This window comes from Sorex araneus, chromosome X, assembly GCF_027595985.1.
Source record: "Sorex araneus isolate mSorAra2 chromosome X, mSorAra2.pri, whole genome shotgun sequence".
In the NCBI taxonomy this organism is placed as follows: Eukaryota; Metazoa; Chordata; class Mammalia; order Eulipotyphla; family Soricidae; genus Sorex; species Sorex araneus.
In genome coordinates, this window is record NC_073313.1 from 316,531,767 (window position 1) to 316,550,812 (window position 19,046).

The window sequence follows — 19,046 nt, forward strand, 5'->3', positions numbered from 1 at the left end:
GGAATGGAGAGAGGTGCTGTGTGGCAGGAGCTGGGAGACCAGGAGGACTTATTCGGTACCATTTACACTTGCCGGGCAAGGCAGAGAACCTGGGGGAGGGAGAAAATATGCAAAACCGGGAGAGAGCAAACGAGGGGGGTGGGCGGGAGAAGGGAGGCAGGGATGAGAGAGGAGGGGGGAGAGTGGGGGGAGAGGGAGAGAGAAAGAGAAAGAGAGAGAGAGGCAGTAGTCAGAGAGAGAGAGAAAGAGAGAGAGGCAGAAGCCAGAGAGAGAGAGAGAGAGAGAGAGAGAGAGAGGCAGAAGCCAGAAGCGAACAGAACAGAAGGGGTGGAGCGCGTGGAAGCCGCGGAGGAGGGGAGGAGGGGTGGGCAGGGGGCGGGCGAGGAGCCGCGGTAACAATTACGTCTGGTCCAAGCAAACATGAGGCAACTGCCAGCGCTGGCCAGTGGTGCTGTTCCCCGGGGCTGCGGAGGAGCCTGGAGGCCGGCAACAGTTTCCTGCGGAGCCCAGGATGCAGCGGGCCAAGGTAGGTGCTGGGGGCGGGGGGGAGGGGGGGCGGGAGGAGAGGTGGGCGGGGCTGGCCAGGGTCGGGCGCGGGGGCTCGCGGGGGCTGCGCTGGGATCGGGAGCCTTGCCGGGGCTCCTTCAATGGGCCCCGCGGTCCTGGGTAAACGGTGTTTGGAAAGTAAGTAAGTGCTGGGGCCTTGGGGCTCGGGGCTGGGCTCCAGGGCCTTGGGCCTTTGCAGGAGGGAAACTGGCCGCGGGCTGGAGCTGCACCTGAGATCTTAGGCAGGTGCTGGGAGTCCGGGAAAGCAGGGGTGCTGGAAGGGGGGGTACGCCTGATGCCCCAGGCCGGTCAGCAGCGCATCTTTTCATTATTCAAGTAATTCAGGAGCGCAGACTTCCCAAAGAGCGAGGGCCCTTCCCGAGGGCACATCCTAATTATTTCCACTTCGTGGGATTACGGGGAAGAAGAGAGGAGAGAGAGAGAGAGAGAGAGAGAGAGAGAGAGAGAGAGAGAGAGAGAGAGAGAGAGAGAGAGAGAGAGAGAGAGAGAGAGAGAGAGTGAGTTACTGGGACCGGAGGAGAGAGAATGTGAGGAAAATGCCTACGAGAGAGTTCAAGGAAGGGTGGTGTAGGGCTGTGAGGAAAGAATAACGAAATAAAGAAGGGAGTGAACTGGCCCTGAGTGAAACTCTTCACTGCCTGGGACAGTCCTGCTCTGAAGGAGGAAGCCCCAGTGTTAGGTCTGGCCCCTGGCAGCAGAAACCCCCCCACCCAACAAATGACAGCGTTTGCACAGCCTTGGTTGTTCCTCTCTGGGAGACACAGCGAAGGGATAGTGGGGGACCCACCCCCGCCACCGTCCTCCGGTCAGCAGGAGCCCAGCTGCCATCTGTCTCGCTGGCTCCCATCCCCGAGCTCGCTGTGTGGGCCAACACGGCTGCTGGGGCTCCAGCCAGCACGCGCAGGTGGCAGGAAGGGGAGAGGGCAGGCTGTGAGGCCCGAAGAAAAACTCCGATTGTGAGCAAGGGAGAACCGACACAGGGCTTCCAGCTGGCTCCCCTCGCACACCCCAAGACGAATCTCTGGTCTTGCACCAGTAAGGCGGGCCCCCCCGCCCCCCACCCCACCGTGCGGGCTGGGAGTTGGTGTCCAGGCTTGGCAGGAGTGATGACGTGGCCCCGGAGCAGGTGGCACTAGGCAAAGGGGCCACCTCAGAGTCGCCAGCCACCTCTCTGAGACTCAGTGCCTTGTGTCAGGTCCCGCCCGGCACAGGGCACGCGTGGGGAGCATGCACATTGCAGCCCACCTGCCCTGCATGCACACGCACGGTGGGGATTTCCGTACCGGGTGCCGCATGGGGACACAGAAGGGGGCACCGACCACCACTGTCCCAGGGGGATTTGGCCGCCCCCGCCCTGCCAGATGGGCAGAGAGAGTGCTTCCTACAGTCGAGACCTGCCCTTCTCTCGACCCTTAGGACACTGCTATGACGCAGGGCGCCCTGCAGTGGGGTCCCGGGGCTGTCCTGGCCCTAGAAGCCACCCTAGGGTCCCTAAGCAGGCCCTGCAATAAGGCACCATGTGTTCAGCCCCCAAGCCTGCACCAGCCTCGCCCCATCCCATCATTCCTGGGTTCACACAACCCCCAGAAGAGCTGGCCCTGCCCAGCTGCAGACCCGGGTCCTCAGGACAGACAGAGGTGCCCGGCCAGCCCAGCATCTGGGCTTGACCTTTCTGCTTCCAGGAGCAGGGGGTGGGGATGGGGGGAGGCATGCAGGAGCCGGGGCTTCAGGGAGGATGTCTTCACGCACCCCAGAGTCCAGACGCAGTAACACAATAACTGAGGCCCCTAGGGCGGGTCTCCAGGGGGGCGGCTGGGAGCAGGTTCTACACGTGGCCACACCCCTTTCCTCGGCTTCCCATGGGGGTCCCTGACAGCCTAGGTAATGAGGCCCACCCTGACTTTGTAGCTGGGATTGAGCCTTTTCATCCAGCTCCGAAGCCCAGTTCTGCAGTGAGTGAGCTCGAACCGGGGGTGGGGGGGACACGGGGATGTCCTGGGAGACCACCTAGCGGGGGCACTTCTAGAACCAAGTTGCTGAGGTGGTTCCTCGGCCCCACAGGGGAACTGACTCAGTGGGCCTGAGTGCCACGGCCTTCTCTGAACCTTCTTTGAGACCCCGTTCCCAGCCATGTCTCCTGGAATAGCCAGATGACTTGGTGTCCGTTGCCGGACGGGGGACCCAGAGTTGCCAAGGAAAGGATATCAAGTTTTGACTTTGGGGTCCTTTTGCTTCTCCATCTTCTGTAAGAGGGGGTGCTGCCAGCGCACACAGCTTTTGGGGGTCCTCTGCTGTTCCCACCCTTCCCAGAACTTTCTGGAACCACTAAGGCCAGCTGCGGGTCCTGAATTGGCCTCTGTGAGGGGGGCCGGGAAGCCCTGGTTTCCCAGTGGAGAGGACAGAGGGGGGCAGCCTTGGCACGTCTGTGGCTGCCGGCGGCGCAGGAAGGGCGTGGAGCTGCAGGAAGGCAGCGCGGCCTGTGAATCCGCCAGCACCCCGCCCCGGCGCCCCGGCCCCAGCTGCCTGATGTCTCTCTTGGACACGTGCATCTGTCAGCTGCCATCAGCTCGTGTCCTAGGATGCCACGGAGCAGGCACGTGATGGAGTGAACCTTGGGAAACTGCAAATGCCAGCGGGGCAGCGGGGGAGTGGAGGGAGTGGAGAGGATGCCAGGAGGAGGCTATAGTCTCCTCCCGGCTGACCTGGCCTCCCGCCCCCGCCCCTGCCCCCTCCCGGCTGCTCGGAGCTCTGCACTGCCCAGCTGGGCTTAGCAGCTGCGGTTCCCCTGGCTGGTCTCCAGACCTGCCCCTCGCCCCTTGCCCCTGCCTCCCCACTATGGGCACCTCCAGGGCAGGCAGGTGGCAGACCAGAAACCCTACTGCTGGAAGGTCCCCAGCCCCCCTTTTTTCAAATTTGGGGTTACACCCGGTGATGCACAGGGGTTACTCCTGCTCTCCACTCAGGAATTACTCGTGGAGGTGCTCAGGGGACCACATGGGATGTCGGGGATCAAACCTGGGTTGGCCTTGTGCAAGGCAAGCACCCTACCCACTGCACTATCTCTCTGGCCCCACCCCCAGCCCATCCTTATGGCCTTGAAAGAACGGCGCCCTGGGCGGTGGCCCCAGCCAGGTTTAGACCTGACTGTGCTCTGGTCAGTCTGATCTGACCGCTTGGGCAGGGCTCTGGTCACTTTGCTCTGGTCACTCTGAGCTTGGGCAGAGATCCCCTTTAGGCTCTGGAAGCGCTCTCGGCCTCTGATCTCACCCCCGCTCATACCCCGAGCTGGCTGGAGAGACCACTACTAACACACCACAGCCCCTGCTCACACAGCCTTAGGGGAAGGGCCCCGGGCGGGAGAGAACAGTGGCCAGAGAGGTGGGCTTGTGGCTCAGTGGGCTTGTGGGCCACCGCCTTCACTGAACCCTTCTTGGAGACACCCCATTCCTGGCCCTGACCCCTAGATTAGCCAGATGCTTCATATCCTTTGTGGGGTGGGCTCCCAGCCTTGCAAAGACAGGGATCCCAGAGGTTTGCGTTCGGGGTGCAACCTGGCTCCCATCACTCTGGGCTCCCCACCTTCAAGTGGTGCCTGTGTGTCCTCAGAGAAGTGGGTCCCTTCTCTGTGCTCATTTCTTCTTTTCCTGCAGGAAAAAAGCAGCCACCTAGACCAGTGAGATCCCAAACAAGCCCCCTGGCTATTTTGTTTCGGGGGGGGGGGGGCACACCTGGTGATGTTCAGCGTTACTCCTGGCTCTGTTCCCTGAGATCACTCCTGTTGGTGCTTGGGGGAACATAAGGTGACACCAGGGATTGAACCGGGGCTGAGCGCGTGGAAGACAAGCGTACTATGGCTCCACCCTGTAGCGCAGCCCTCTCAGCGTGGCCCTGGCACACAGTGGGGGGCTGAGAAACGTTGCTAGTTTCCCAGTAAGGAGCAGGAGGACACCCAAGGAGAATGTTGTCAGGCAGCAGGGGAGTGAGCCTACCCCCGGCCCCCCCCCCCCCGCCCACCCCAGCCTAGGTAGCAGGACCGTGCATCCTGGTAGGCAGGTGGCAGCTATCAGAGGCAGGACACGCTGGTTCCCCACTCCTGGCCCTGGCGCTCTGCAGGGTGGTGCCAACCCCGTGCAGGCAAGTGTACATGCGTGTATGCATGCGTGTGTGTGTGTGTGTGTGTGTGTGTGTGTGTGTCCAAGGGAACTTCGCCAATCTCAGCTCCTCCCCCCACGCCCCAGGGTAAGCTGCTCGCTGGAGTGGGGGTGCAGGTGGAGAAAGCAGGGCTCCCCAGAGCCCCACCCCACCCCCGTGTGGGAGGGATCCTCGGCTGCCTGACGGGACGCCCACTGCCACTTCCTGCCATCTGTCCCGAGTGATGGAAATAGAACCGTGAGCAGGGGCGGCGCTCGGTGATCCAGGCTGTGCCGAGAGCCCCTCCCTGGCCACAGAGTGGGGACAGGTACCCCGTCATCCCCACAGAGCTGGCTGAACCCCACAGCCATGCTCTGAACTCAGACAGTCCTTCTGGGACTAGGGGAGTGGGGGGGGGAGCTAGAGACCCCTTCCTGACGTGGACCAGAATCCGGGAGCCCCCTCTCTGCTGGGGAAGCACCCACGACATGAGCCGCCCCTCGAAACCCAGTCAGGAGCTCTGCGGAAACCGAGCAGTTGGCTGCCCACCAGGAGCCCGGGGACAGAGCATCACCGCCGAGAGGGGCACTGTGTGGCCGGAGCCCCACCCACCCCCAGGACAGGCCACCCTCTGGAGCTCAGCACAGAGTCAGCTCTACAGAGAGGCCTTGCTCCAGTGGGCCCCTCAAGTCCCCACTCACCCTCTCGGATCTCAGCCAGCAGCTGTGCAGCTGTCCACAGGGCAGTGGACCGGGCAGCTGCCCTAGCACAGCGCTGAGCTCTCCCCCTCCGTCAACCCCCAGGCCCGGGCTCAGCCCCTCTCCTCACCCTGGGGCTCCCCACCTCCACCGCTGGCCATCTGTCTAAACGCCTCCTTCACCCTCTGGACTGTTTTCACAGAGAATCTCACAGAGTCTAGCTGGGACGGGCGAGGCGAGACAGGTGCCATGTGGGGGTGCCAAGTATGTCCTGGCAGGAGTAGTTTTCCCAAAACCATCCCACTGGCAGGTTTGTAGACCTGTCTGAGAAACTTCTAGAATATCACTGCCTGATGCAAGCCCTAGAGGTCATGGAAATGTTCAGTCAGCCGTTGTCAAGGAAATGGAAAATAATTAAGGGTTATCTACTTCATTCACCCCGGTACCCAGGCCATTGCCTCAGTGACTTACTAACCAGATCACTAGCAAACTGACTCTCCTGGTAAGAAGGTTTTGCAAGTCAGCGTGTGTTTGCTCAGACACACCTCCCAGTTTGGACCCGCCACGTCTCAAGGCCTCAAGTGCTTCAAGGCACAGGTGCTGGAAGGACAGCTGAGGAGTCACCCCTGTCCCCCAAGAGATGCTTCCTGGTCCTGCACCTCCAGCCTTTCATGGAGCATGCTGATGGTTCATGCCGTTCTTTCTCTGCCTTCTCCAACCAGACAAGTGCTGTGTGGTTTCCCAGTATGCCTTTAACCCATGTTCTAAATCCTTCCTTTTTAATGTATTTTATTTTCTTGTTTGTTTTTTGGGCCACACCTGGTGGTACTCAGGGCTTACTCCTGGCTCTGTGCTCAGAGATGGTTCCTGGTGGTGAGGAGTGGATGTGTCACATGGGGTGCCCCTGGGGGTTGAACCTGGGCAGCCACGTGCAAGGCCAGCACCCTACCTGCTGTATACATTTTAAATCCTCACCCTCTTGGAAGGGAACTGGGAATCATGACGTAAATTGAAAGCGGGGAGCAGACACAGAGATCGCAGGCGATGTTACAGACGACGCTAAGGAAATGAGGGCCTTGTAGGTGCTGACGGAGGCCACACCTGGCCCTGAGGAGACACTGGGGAAGGACTCCTGCGGAGAGGACAGGTGACTGGGAGCCCTGGCTCTATTGTCTGCAGGGCTGTGGGGTCAGTTATCTCCAGCCAAAGCCCACCTGGACAGCCCAGTCCAACAAGTTGGAGTCTCTCCTGGACAGCCTGGAGTGAACTGGTGAGTCCAGCAGGGGCTCAGGGGGTTGAAGCCCATCACAGGGCTGGGTAGGGGCTGGCAGGTCATTGGGAGGCTCAAGGCACCCGCGAAGGGTGACCTGGGCAGTGGAGAAGACAGGAGCACCCCCAGCACCCAGCTCTGTGCCTGGCCACAGGAGATAACCCAACTTGGCACTTCCCCGTCCCAGTCCTCTTGCTCCCTGGCCAGGGAGCTTGGAAGGAAGTAAGATGAGTCACTGGCTGGCATCTCCCTCCCAGCCTCGGTCAGTGGCAGGAAGTGGCCCGCCCTCCTCTCCTGCACCCGAGTCTGAGAGGCCTTGTGGGGCTGAGATGTTGTCCCCAGGGCCGGCCCGAGGCCATGGCTGGAACCTGGCCCAAAGCATCCACATTTTGAGATGCTTGCTGGCACCCTCAGCCCAGAACTGGAGGTTTTGCTGACCCTGGCCACCTGCTGGCCATTCCCTGGTTCCCCGGAAGGAAGGACAGTGCTGTCCCCTGTCTGGACAGTGCTGATGCCCAGCAAGAATGCGAGGGGACAAAATCCCCAACTAGGGGCTCTCGGGGATTTTCATCAGTCATGTATAAATATTTATCAAGGTCGTTGAGCTCTGATGTGTAGATATAGAAGTAAATTTTTTGAGGGGTGAATGAGGAGTGAGTTGAGGGGTCACTCTCACTGTACTGGCCACACAGACCAGTACTCAGGCCTGGCCATGCAGGACAGCTAGGGCTTGGTGGTGCCAGGGGCCCCCAGTGCCACCCCAGCGTTACTCAGGAGTCCCCAGAGCTATACACAGGGCACAGGGTACCACAGTGTTGGGGGACCAAGTGTGGGACTTTGTGCACCCACCCACTGAGTTATCTCCCTGCTCCCATGGAGTATTTTTATGAAATACTAACCCCCTCCAGAGCCAGAGGAAGTGCCAAACTGAAATAAGATCAGGCTTGTCCAAAATCCGTGCATGGAGCTCCCGGGCACCCTTTGTCCAGTGCCCCGCAGTCTCACCTACAGAGCACCTGCACGGTCCTGAGCTGCTTTACTGAGTTTGGTCAAGCACAAGTCACAGGGAGGAGGACGGTCCCCAAAGGCTGCGCTATCCCATATGTGTCATTGTTCTCTGAGATGCTCACACGTGACGAGGGCACCTAACCGCGTACGTCTGCTGCAGGATCTGGACACAACAGCGAGCCAGCCGCCAGACAGACGGTCGCCTGGTTCCACACATGCTCCCGTGTGCCCGGGCTCAGTCACATGCAGGTCTGTGCTACCTGCCATCATAGGGTCCCCACCAGGCCCCCTCCTCTTGCTCCCCCCTTTTTTTATTGAATCACCGTGAGATAGTTACAAACCTTTCATGTTTGAGTTTTGGTCATACCATGATCAAATACCCATCCCTCCACCAGTGCACATTTTCTACCACCAAAGTCCCCAGTATCCCCCCTTCCCTATCCCAACCCTTCCCCTGCCTGTGTGGCAGACAATTTCCACAATACTCTCTACTTTGATTGCATTCAATATTTTGACACCAGTCCCACCATTATTATTTGGAATTTTCCCACCACCACTCAAACCTGCTGGAAAGGCAATGGTAGACCGTTAGTTTTGTATTGCTTGTTATGAATAGCATATAATGTCATGCGGCCACAAGAGCGGCTGTGTGCTCCTGGAATTCTAAAATTTTAATAGTTAGGGTCTGGAGAGATCTCTGCCGTGAGCTGCAAGGTTCTGAGATTCATTTGTGTGTCTCTGTATCATGGCTGTTTAGGAGCTTAATAAGTAGCCGGGGGCAGTTCGTGGGCATCATCTCAGGGTCCCATGGGGTGGGGGTAAGGAGAGGGACCGGCTCCTCCCCTGGCTCCTCCCCTATCCCGTGAGGCCTGGCGTTTGCCGCCACTGCTCCTGCATACCTGGACTTTTCATTGAGTTCTGGAAGATGGCGGCTGCTGGGATTCCTAGGGGGCAGGCGGAGGGCCAGCACCTGCTCCCGTCTGGAGCAGCCCGGAGAAAGTGGCCTATTGCAAAGTCCGGAGGCATCTCTGCAGAGAGCTGCTCGGTTCTGAGATTCATTTGTGTCTCCTCCTCTTGCCCTTTTCGTTTAATTTGGGGGCTTCTCGCAGCTGCGCTCATGTTTCTGGCTCTGTACTAGAGTTGCTCCTGGTGGTGCTGAAGGAACCACATGTGGGGGAGGAAATTCGAACAGGGGTTGCCACCTGCAAAGCAATCCTCTCGCCTGTTTGGAGCCACACTCTCCTCCTGCGAGTGTGCTTTGTTGGCTTTGGGGCTACACCCCGTGTTGCTCGGGAATTGCTGCTGGCTCTGTGTCAGGGATCACACCTGTCAGGCTCAGGAGACCATCTGGGGCGCCAGGGATCGAATCTGGGTTGACCAGGTGCTAGGCAAGTGTCCTCCCCACTGTGCTGTCTCTTGGGCCCCTCCCGCTATTTTGCAGCCCTGGCCCACTGCCCTCTGCTCTGTTCTCTTTTTTTTTTTTTTTTAATTTTTATTGAATCACCATGTGGAAAGTTACAAAGTTCTCAGGTTTATGACTCAGTTATACAATATTCAAACACCCATCCCTTCACCAGTGCCCATATTCCACCACCAAAAACCCCAGTATACCCTCCGCCCCCGCCCCCCACCCCCAACTGTATAACTGATGAATTTCACTTCATTTTCTCTTTACCTTGATTACGTTCCGTATTTCAACACAAAACTCACTATTGTTGTTGGAGTTTCCCCCCAAGAAAGACAGCCCTACTACCAAGGAAGCATTTGATAATTAGTTTTCCATTAAAAGATTGTATGTTTTCAGTTTTTAGAAAAGGTCTAAACCGCGCATTAGCGGCCGCGCAGTTCGAAGCTGTCCCAGTCCCGCATCCCGGAGCCGTGTTAGTTGCTGCTCAGTGTCGCCGGGGCTCTATCTGGAGAAGGTGTGCCGGCTGTACCTCCTCCTTCTGGATCCCCGGTGTTGCTGGCCCGGTCTCGGGTCCGGAGCATTCTCTGGCCGCGTTGCTCACCAGAACGCCCGGCTTCTTCTCTGTTGAATGTGGCAAGATGGCCTCTGCTCTGTTCTATTTCTAAGGAGCTGTCCCTGACAATGAGACAGCCGGGTGCAGGCAGTCTGAGGCCTCTCGAGGCCGACTCCTTGCCTGGGCATGGCGCTCGGGAGCTCCACCCACCACACTTGCTTCCCCTCCGTGCACAGCTGTCCAGAGTTCGAGGGAACCAGTGTGTTAACCAGAGATCAAAGAAGGACGCCCCAGACATTGCCAGTTTGGGATGATTAAAAGAAAATGGCTATGAACCCGAAATTTTGTTTGTTGAGACAAATGCTCAAGTGTCAGGTTGGACAGGGTCGCAAGTTTGTTTTTTTCTTGTGCTGGTGCTGGGGGGCAGCATCCAGCGATGCTTGGAGGGCTGCAGCCCCTTTCATCGGGGTGACATGGGACGTCGGGGCACAGGCCAGGGGCCCTGCCGTTGTGGTCTCCTGGCTCCAAACTTGCCCTTTCTGCCACAACTGTGCAGCTCACCCAGTGGGGACCATGGAGCCCAGGATGGGGGTGTGGGTGCTGCCGGAGAGAGTCAGGGAGCCAGACCACTGCACGCTCTGGCCTGTGGGGCTGAGGGGAGGGGGCATGGCAGAACCCGGGGCCCGCAAGCCCACAGTGCGGGGGCGAGAGGCCTGGAGAGCTACAGGTCCTCATGGGTACCTGACACTGGCTGTCTGGGAGGGTCTGAGACCTCAGGGAGTGTCCGGGCCCCTGGCAGAAGGTCTCAGCTGGAGGAGGGGCCCCGGGATCTGCCCTTCACCTGTGACTGCAATCAGGGGAGGTGGCAGTGACACAGGACCTCCCCCAGCCTGTCACCTGGAACACGGGGCTTCCCCCCAGAGACCACCCCTCTGCTTGGAGCCCGCCCAGCTGTGTCACATCTCTGCCTCCACTGCTGCTGCTCCTCCCTCCCTCCCCACCCCTCTCCCCTCCCCACCCTCCCCCCTCCTCCCCCTCCCTCACTTTCCCTCCTGCCCCACCCTGCCTCCCCTCACCCACCCTCCTCTCCCCCACTCTCCCTCCTCCCCCACCCTCCCTCCTCTCCTCCATTTTCTCCCACCCACCCTCCCCTCCCCCACTTCTCCTCCTCCCCCACCTGCACTCCCCCCCTCCACCAGCCCTCTGCCTCTTCCACCTGCGTCCCCCTGAGCATCAAAGGCCAATACTCTCTTTAAGCCTCTCAGCCAAGTCCCAGCTCTGCCTCAGCCTCCCACCTGCTCCCTCTCAGCCCTCCAGACTCCACAGCACGCTTTGCTTCTGGATCCATTTGTTTTCTGAGTCGTGTCTGTCTCCCCCCTCCCTGCCCGCCCTCCCCCCCTCCAAGTGTTAGTTTTGTCTGGTCCTGGTTTTTTGTATGAATTCTTCCCCATTCCAGAGTCTGGCATCCCAAAGCCCCCCACAAAGGCCCCTGCTCCCCAAATTTGACAATAAAAGAACAAGGCCTCCCCTTAGAAAATAGGCAAAAGACACGCACAGACATTTCAAAAAGAGGACATACAGATGGCAAATAAGCGCACGGAAAGATGTTTAACACCATTAGTCATCATGTAAATGCAAATTGTACCATAATTAGATATCACTGGTACCTATCAGAAAGGATGAGACAGATTTAAAGTGACAGCACCAAATGCCAGCGGCGACAATGCAGAAAGCCGCATCCCTCAGGCATGGCTGAGGAGAATGTGCAATGCACGTCCCGTGTGGGAGAGGAGCCTGACAGCTTCTCAGGAGGGTTGCCTGTGGGCCAGGGGTGTGACTCAGTGGCAGGGCTCATGCCTGGCGTGTGAGCGACCCTGAGTTCTGTGACCTGCCCTTCAGGTGTGCAAAGGGACCCTCAGGCCCGAGGACACACTGCGTGTGGCCCCCAGGAGCCCAGCTGCACCTCCGAACCCCACGCCGGGCTGTGTTCTCCCTGCCCGCAGTCCTGAGAGGGGGCAGCCCGTTACAGTCTCCACGGCCCCCACCTACCCCAAGAGCCAAGTGTGCAGGAGAATCCCCGAGAGGTGAGGCTGCTGGCACCCAGTCCGAGACTGGTGGTCAAGGCCGTTTCTCTCCCGAGTGAGATGGTCAGTCAGGGAGAAGGTGCTTTCCTGAGCCTGGACAGGACGCGTGTGCAAGCTCATGTATGTGTGCACATTTGTGTGTGGGGGGCATACACGTGAGGTGTGAGTGTGTAGGGGACCTCTCTCAGTACACCTGGCACGCTGGGACTCTGGGCCCCCTTGCTGGCCCCTCTTCCGTCCCATTGGTATGGGGGGTGCTGTGAGGCCCTCTGACACCCAGCATTGCTATGAAGCGTTGGATAAGGAGTGAGGGGGTCTTGTATGGGCGGCTTGGGGGGTGATAAGTACCAGGACGGGAGCTGGGACTGGCGGGGGGAGGCCTCGGGGATGAAGAGGAGAAGTTTGGGCATCGCCCCACTGGGCAGCCACTGACCCAAAACTGCCCGGACTGCCGTTTCCAGAGTCATACTCCCCACAGCGCCTCTGTCCAGAGTCTAAACCTCCCGAGGATCTCCCTGGGGTTTTACTCTTTTTTGTTTTTTTGCTTTTTGGGGTCACACCTGGTGATACACAGGGGTTACTCCTGCCTCTGCACTCAGGAATCACTCCTGGTGGTGCTCGGGGGACCATATGGGATGCTGGGAATCGAACCCAGGTCAGCCACGTGCAAGGCAAACGCCCTACCCACTGTGTTATTGCTCCAGCCTCCACCGCCCCCCCCCCCCACCGGGATACTCTTGCTCTTCATTGAATCGTTTCTCCCCAACATCTCTGCTTCAAGGGGGCCATGGACATCCCCACCCCAGAGGCCACCCCATCTCCCTTTCTGCCTCGGCTTGTCTCGAGGTGGAACAAGAAAGCGGGCATGCAGCTAGTGGGTGGGGGTGCCCCGCTGGGCCACACGAGCCTGTGGGGGTCAGCTGTCCCTTTGGGCCTGGGGCAGGGAGGGGTGCAGACTGTGAACCCCAGAGACTCCCGGCTCTGACACCAGGTGGTGTTAGGGTGACTGCTGAACGCCCCAATCAAGCCCCTCTCGGCCCAGGACCCACGCCCACGCCCATCAGGGTGCAGGGTTGGGTGGGAGGGTAGTAGACGCTGACCCCCACCAGGCTCCTTAGGGGTGGGCCAGGGTACCCCCAGCAGATCAGGCCCCCAGGGCTCGGCTGTGTGCAGCATAGGAGGCCCGGGGAGGGGGTTTCAGAGAAGCCAGAGTGGCCTGGGCCCCCTCCGGGACACACCTGGCTGCTTTCCACAGGGGACCTTGGGCCTGGAGAGAGCCGCCGAGCGGCCCGGGGACTCCCTGGCCGGACCGAGGGGAGCCAGCACTCATCCGGGCTCAGGGCTGCGTCTGTCCCCCCCAGGAAGTGATGAAGCTGTCTGACGGCAGCCTCCTGGGCGAGCCCGGCCGCACGGCGCTCAGCAAGAAGGACGGCGTCAAGTGGCAGAGGCCCAGGCTCACGCGCCAGGCCCTGCTGCGCTGCTGCCTGGTCAAGTGGATCCTGTCCAGCGCCGCCCCACAGGGCTCAGGTAGGCGGGGGCTGCTCCCTCAGGACCGGGGGTGCCGGGGGTGGAGGGGGCGGAGGGTCAGCAGGGCCAGCTGCTCTGGGCTGCGTCCTGGGGGTGGCTGTGCTTCCATGAATGCCCCCGCCATGAAGCATCTGCTTCCCCACAGGGCCCGCCGAGATGGGGGAGAGGTCCACACCCTGGGCCTTGCAGGGGTCTCCTGGCTTCTGGTCTGACAGGGCAGCCCCCTGCCCTTTGCAGCTCTGGCCGCTCCTTCAGGCCCCCTCACCCCTGCACATAGGGACCCACCCTCTTGCAGGGCTGCCGGGAGATGGAGTGACAAGGGGGACCTGAGAAGAGGTGTCCCCTGCCTGAACCCCCCCACTCCCACCCAGGCATCCCGGATCCTCCCTCCCCCCGCAGAAACACTCTGGGCTCCCGTGGGACTGCCCGCCATGACGCCCAGGGTTTGCTGTTCCAGAGTGTGACTCACAGGCAGGAGGCAGAGTAGACTGCTGTCCCCACACACTCACACACATACAGGGGACAAGGCACACCCCGTGAGACACACACTGTGGGTGACACACTCAGGGCCCCATGAGACACACTGTGGGTGACACACTCAGGGCCCCGTGAGACACACTGTGGGTGACACACTCAGGGCCCCATGAGACACACTGTGGGTGACACACTCAGGGCCCCGTGAGACACACTGTGGGTGACACACTCAGGGCCCCTTGAGACACACAGTGGGTGACTCCCTCAGGGCACCGTGAGACACACACTATGGTGACACACTCAGGGCCCTGTGAGACACACTGTGGGTGACACCCTCAGGGCCCCATGAGACACACTGTGGGTGACACCCTCAGGGCCCCATGAGACACACTGTGGGTGACACACTCAGGGCCCCGTGAGACACACTGTGGGTGACACACTCAGGGCCCCGTGAGACACACTGTGGGTGACACACTCAGGGCCCCTTGAGACACACAGTGGGTGACACACTCAGGGCCCCGTGAGACACACTGTGGGTGACACACTCAGGGCCTATGAGACACACACTGTGAGTGACACACTCAGGGCATGCAAGACTCACACTGTGGGTGACACACTCAGGGCCCTGTGAGACAAACTGTTGGTGACACACTCAGTGGCACCCATGAGTGACGCGGGCCTTTTTACCCACTGAGGGCTCCCGGCCTGGATCTTTTGTCTGACTGAGTGGGGGGTCGCCCCGGTCGTGTTCACACCTTTGCCTGAGAGCTGGGGGACGTGGCAGCTTCAGGGGTCTGTGGAGGCAGCACCCCCACCCCCACACGCCTGTCTCCTCACCCAGATTTGTGTGTGTCCCTGGAAACACTGGCTGTGGTGGGCGTGGCTACGCCGGACTCCGTGTGCCTGTGAAATACTAAGTGGTGTCCAAATGAGGCGTCTCTGCTCCTCCGAGGGGCCCCACGGGCTCGGGGTCCAGGGGACAACGGGGCCTTTCAGAGGTGCTCGTTGCAGTGTCCCGGGCAGCCGTGTCTGGGCAGGTGGCCAAGACTCTGCCCTTGATGGGGTTTTTCCACGCAGCAGCAGAGTGGCCAGAGAGCAAGGGCTCTGGGACAACCAGGAGCAGAGGCCAGTCCCAGGCTGGGGCCAGGTGGGGCTTCTCTGAAGGAGAGGCAGGCCTGGGGCAAGGGCTGGCTGGCTAAGGAGGCCCCCCGGGAGAGTTTGAAACTAGTCAGTGGTGAAGGCGTTAAGCTGGGGGGGTCTGTCCAGAAGCCACCCGGAGAGCTAGACCCGAGGCTGAGAGGCCCCTCGCTCCCCAGCACTGCAGGGCCAGGGGGTGCTCAGTGACCCGGGGGCTGTGGCTCTGACCTGCCCCGTGCATCTCCCCAGCATCTAATTTCGGTCAGGATGACAGACACCTCCCCAGGGGCCAGGCTGAGCCGCCCAACCCTCAGACCCGTGTCGCCGAGAGCCTGCAGGGCTGGTTGCTTCACCCCGGAACCCGGAGAACAGTTTCACTCACATCAGGGGCCGGGGCAGAGGCCACTGAGTCCCAGCGGTGTGTGAAGAGAGGCTGCTGGGACGCTTCCTCAAAGCCTCGCAGGTGCTGAGAGCATGTCCTTGAGGCCGGGACAAGGCCAGCACCCGCTTGTGTGATGGGAAATGCTTCAATCCAGGGGATTCCAGTAGAAACGCAGGGTACTACACATATCACACACATATGCATGCACATATGCACATACACACATGCACACACAACACACACATGCACGCACACACAAACACACATGCACACACAGAAACACACACTAGGGTACTGGTCAAATGCCCTAGGTGCTCCCTGCACACACAGGTGGACACAGGATGCTGAGGGGAGACCAACTCTCACCAGCAGCCACCCCATGCCAGGGACACCCTTGTTTCCCCAGTGGGTGCCCCGTGTCAAATCTTGGGAGCCACTGCCACCAGAACCCTGAGAAAAGCTGACAGTGGAGAAGTCTGGGGACACCAGTCAGATTAACCGTCTCTGCCTGTGGCCGCAGAGATGCCCACCTGTGGAGAGCACCAGGGCTCCGCAGACAGGATGTCCCCGAGCGTGTGCTGCCATCTTGGATAGAAAGTTGCACAGATTTCTCTAAAACCCAGTCACCTGGCTGTTGAAGAACTGTTCCCCTTAACACAAGTATGCGAAGTTGTTTTTCTGCTTGGTTTTGTTTGTTGGGTTTTCGTTTGGGGGCCACAGCTGGCAGTGCTCAGGTATCACTCCTGGCAGAGCGTCGAGGACACTCGGGGGTGTCAGGGGCCAAACACGGTCAGCCATAGGCAAGGCAAGTGCCCTACCTGCTCTAGTCCTCCGAAGTGTACAAAGTTGAAGGTTCAGCGTCTGGGGGAAAAGAAACTTCAGGGGAAATTTAAAAAAAAAATTTTTTTTTTTGGTTTTTTTATGACACATCTGGTGATTCTCAGGGCTTATTCCTGGCTCTACACTCAGGTAGTGCTCAGGGGACAAATGGGATGTCGGGGATTGAACCCATGTCAGCTGCAGACAAGGTAAACACCCTACCTTTTGCACTATTGCTTTGGCCTGAAAGTCCTTTTTTTAAAACTTTTTTTTTTTTTTTTGCTTTTTGGGTCATACCCAGCAATGCACAGGAGTGACTCCTGGCTCTACACTCAGGAACTACCCCTGGCGGTGCTCAGGGGACCATATGGGATGCTGGGAATTGAAACCGGGTTGGCCGCGTGCAAGGCAAACACCCTACCTGCTGTGCTATTGCTCCAGCCCCTCAAAGTACATTTTTGTGTAGCCACATGTTGAGGGAGGAAAGTCTCATTTACCTTCTGGGATCAAATACTCAGAAATGTGGCATCAACAAACAACCATTTCATTTTCTCTCAAGTCCGGGCCTCGGGTCTGGAGAAAGCTTCCACCCCCCGCACCCCCCGGCCCTCCCCCACAGGGCCTTAGTAGTGATCCTTCACTGGGCTTTGTTTCACTGGCGGCCAGGACATGCTGGAAGGCCCGAGAAGTTTCCAGGCACACCTGAGCCTCCACGTGGCTGCCCGGGCCCTCAGAACCAGCCCTGTGGCCTGCAGTCAGGGTTCCTACTCTCGAGAAGGTGGGCAGCGGGCCCCGGCTCCAGCTCCACACGGCAGCCTGTGTAGAGTCCGCCACAGACCCCAGGCTCTAACCTCGTGCCACGGCGCTCTATCCAGGACAAGAGGAGCGTGCAGGAATGCGGGCTCCCTGTGAGTCCTCCCCACCCGCCAGCACCTCCTCTCGCCTGGTGGCCCCTGGGGAGCACCGCAGAGCACTGTGACCTGCTCAGCCCTCCCAGTCACCGCCCCCTTCTTCCTCCACCTCCCTCCCAGGCCCCTCAACATATGCTAGCAACTACGTAAGGGAAATAGTTCAGGCCACTGCTCCTTCCCGGCAATGGGAGCAACATGTGATCAGATTCATGTCTGTGAACATGCGGCACTCAGCATCCTTGGCTGGTCTTCAGGGTCCTGCATGGGGCCAAGTGTGGGAGCTGAGTGACAGCCCCAGCGCAGGGAGTGCCCTGGGTGTGAGCTCCTGGGACAGAGCTGGGAGCTGCCAGAGACTTCTAGCTGCTAAGCTAAGATGTATCACCTGCTTGGGACACACACACACACACACACACACACACTCACACACACATATGCACATGCACAAACACATACATATGCATGCACATACACACTTGCACACACAGCACACACACAAACACACATGCATGCACACACACACTCGCACACACTCAAACAATACCATATACATGCACACAAGGTCTAACCCTGCTCTAATCCTGGTGCTATCTCTCTGAGCCCCTGATATTCATAGCCCCTGATATTCTTGAGGGGCAACCTAGATCTTGTGCCCCCATATCCTGTGGTCATGGGTGACATCCAGCTCCATGAGGGGCCAGCAGTGTGTCACTGACTGACTGTCCAAAGACATCTTCCCCAAAGCATGGCTTTGCTTCTTCTTCTTCTTCTTTTTAAATTTTACTGAATCACCGTGAGATAGTTACAAGCTTTCATGTTTGGGTTACAATCTCACAATGATCAAACTCCCATCCCTCCACCAGTGCACATTCCCCACCACCAATATCCCTGGTATAACCCTCCTTTCCCACCCTCCCCCTGCCTCCATGGCAGACAATATTCCCCATACTCTCTCTCTACTTTTGGGCATTATGGCTTGCAGCACAGACACTGAGAGGTCAGCATGTTTGGTCCTTTATCTACTTTCAGCACACATCTCCCATCCCGACCGATTCCTCCAGCCATCATTTTCTTAGTGATCCCTTCTCTATTCCAGCTGTCCTCTCCCGCCGGCTCGTGAGGCAGGCTTACAACTATGGAGCAATCTTCCTGACCCTTCTGTCTACTGTCCTTGGGTGTCCGTCTTGTGTTGGCTTTGCTTCTTGAAACCCAAGGAGTACCTGACTTCCCCATTTGTGCCAGCATGGGCCCAGCCGAGCTTCCTAAGTGGTCTCAGACTCTGGGTGCCAATGGACATGTTCGGGCATCTCTCCCAGGGCATGGGCCTGGAGTTCAGGCTCTGCTGGTGGCAGGGAGGTAAGGAGCAGCGCCCCCTTGTGGTGGGGCCATCTCTCACTCCAGACGGAATGTTCTGACTCCGCACTACACTTGCAGAAAGCCCAAATAACGGTGGCTTTGTCCAGACACACGTGTGCTTGTCGGCTTGGGGAGAAATCTGAGCTGGGCAGAGGCTGGCATGAGTTTAGCTGCTTGAGGATGTCAGAGTCAAGGTTTTTGGTTCTTTGCCCTTTTCCTCATATTTGCACGGTGATTGCTTTGGCTCCAGCCATCATGGCTTCATTCACGGCAAGAAGAAGAAGAAGATATTGAGTAGAAAGGCTTAGAGGTAACTCCTGAATCAGGGAAGAAACTTGGCTACAGATGTCTGGAAAATTTGTGCCTGCATTTTACTGTCCAGAACAGAGCCATCTTTACTGCAAAGGAAGTAGAGAGATTTTTTTTCTTTGTTAAATTGTTTTAAACTGGGCATGTTTCCACCTAAAACAAATCCTAGATGCTGTGGGTGTCCAAGCAGGAGAGGTCGAACACTGAACTGCTATTCTCTGTGACCCACACACGGGCAGTTGATCTGATCCTGGTGCCCAGCCAGGACCAGAGCAAACAGCCTCAGTAAATGTCTGGGGGAAGGGGAGCTCCACCATTCCCCTGGCTTTCCCCCTTTCTCCTCATCAAGGGGGACCTCCCTCCCATGTCCCACCCTCCACTCTATGGAGCCACCGACAGGGCTGGGGTCTGTGAA

The 19,046-nt window shown here is 58.8% G+C and overlaps 1 protein-coding gene across 2 annotated transcripts in view; it reads left to right on the top strand.

The window, feature by feature from the left end:
- The first annotated feature begins 303 nt into the window (after window positions 1–303).
- Window positions 304–19,046, top strand: part of KCNIP3 (potassium voltage-gated channel interacting protein 3) — a 69,571-nt gene continuing 50,828 nt past the window's right edge. The window contains exons 1-2 of one of the 2 annotated variants that reach the window (XM_055120511.1): window positions 363–526; window positions 13,081–13,246. In XM_055120511.1, coding sequence (XP_054976486.1) covers window positions 512–526; window positions 13,081–13,246 — 181 coding nt within the window. In that variant the 5' untranslated portion in view covers window positions 363–511. Of the gene's footprint in view, window positions 527–13,080; window positions 13,247–19,046 lie in introns of both variants that reach the window. The other variant, XM_055120513.1, reaches the window with a different exon arrangement.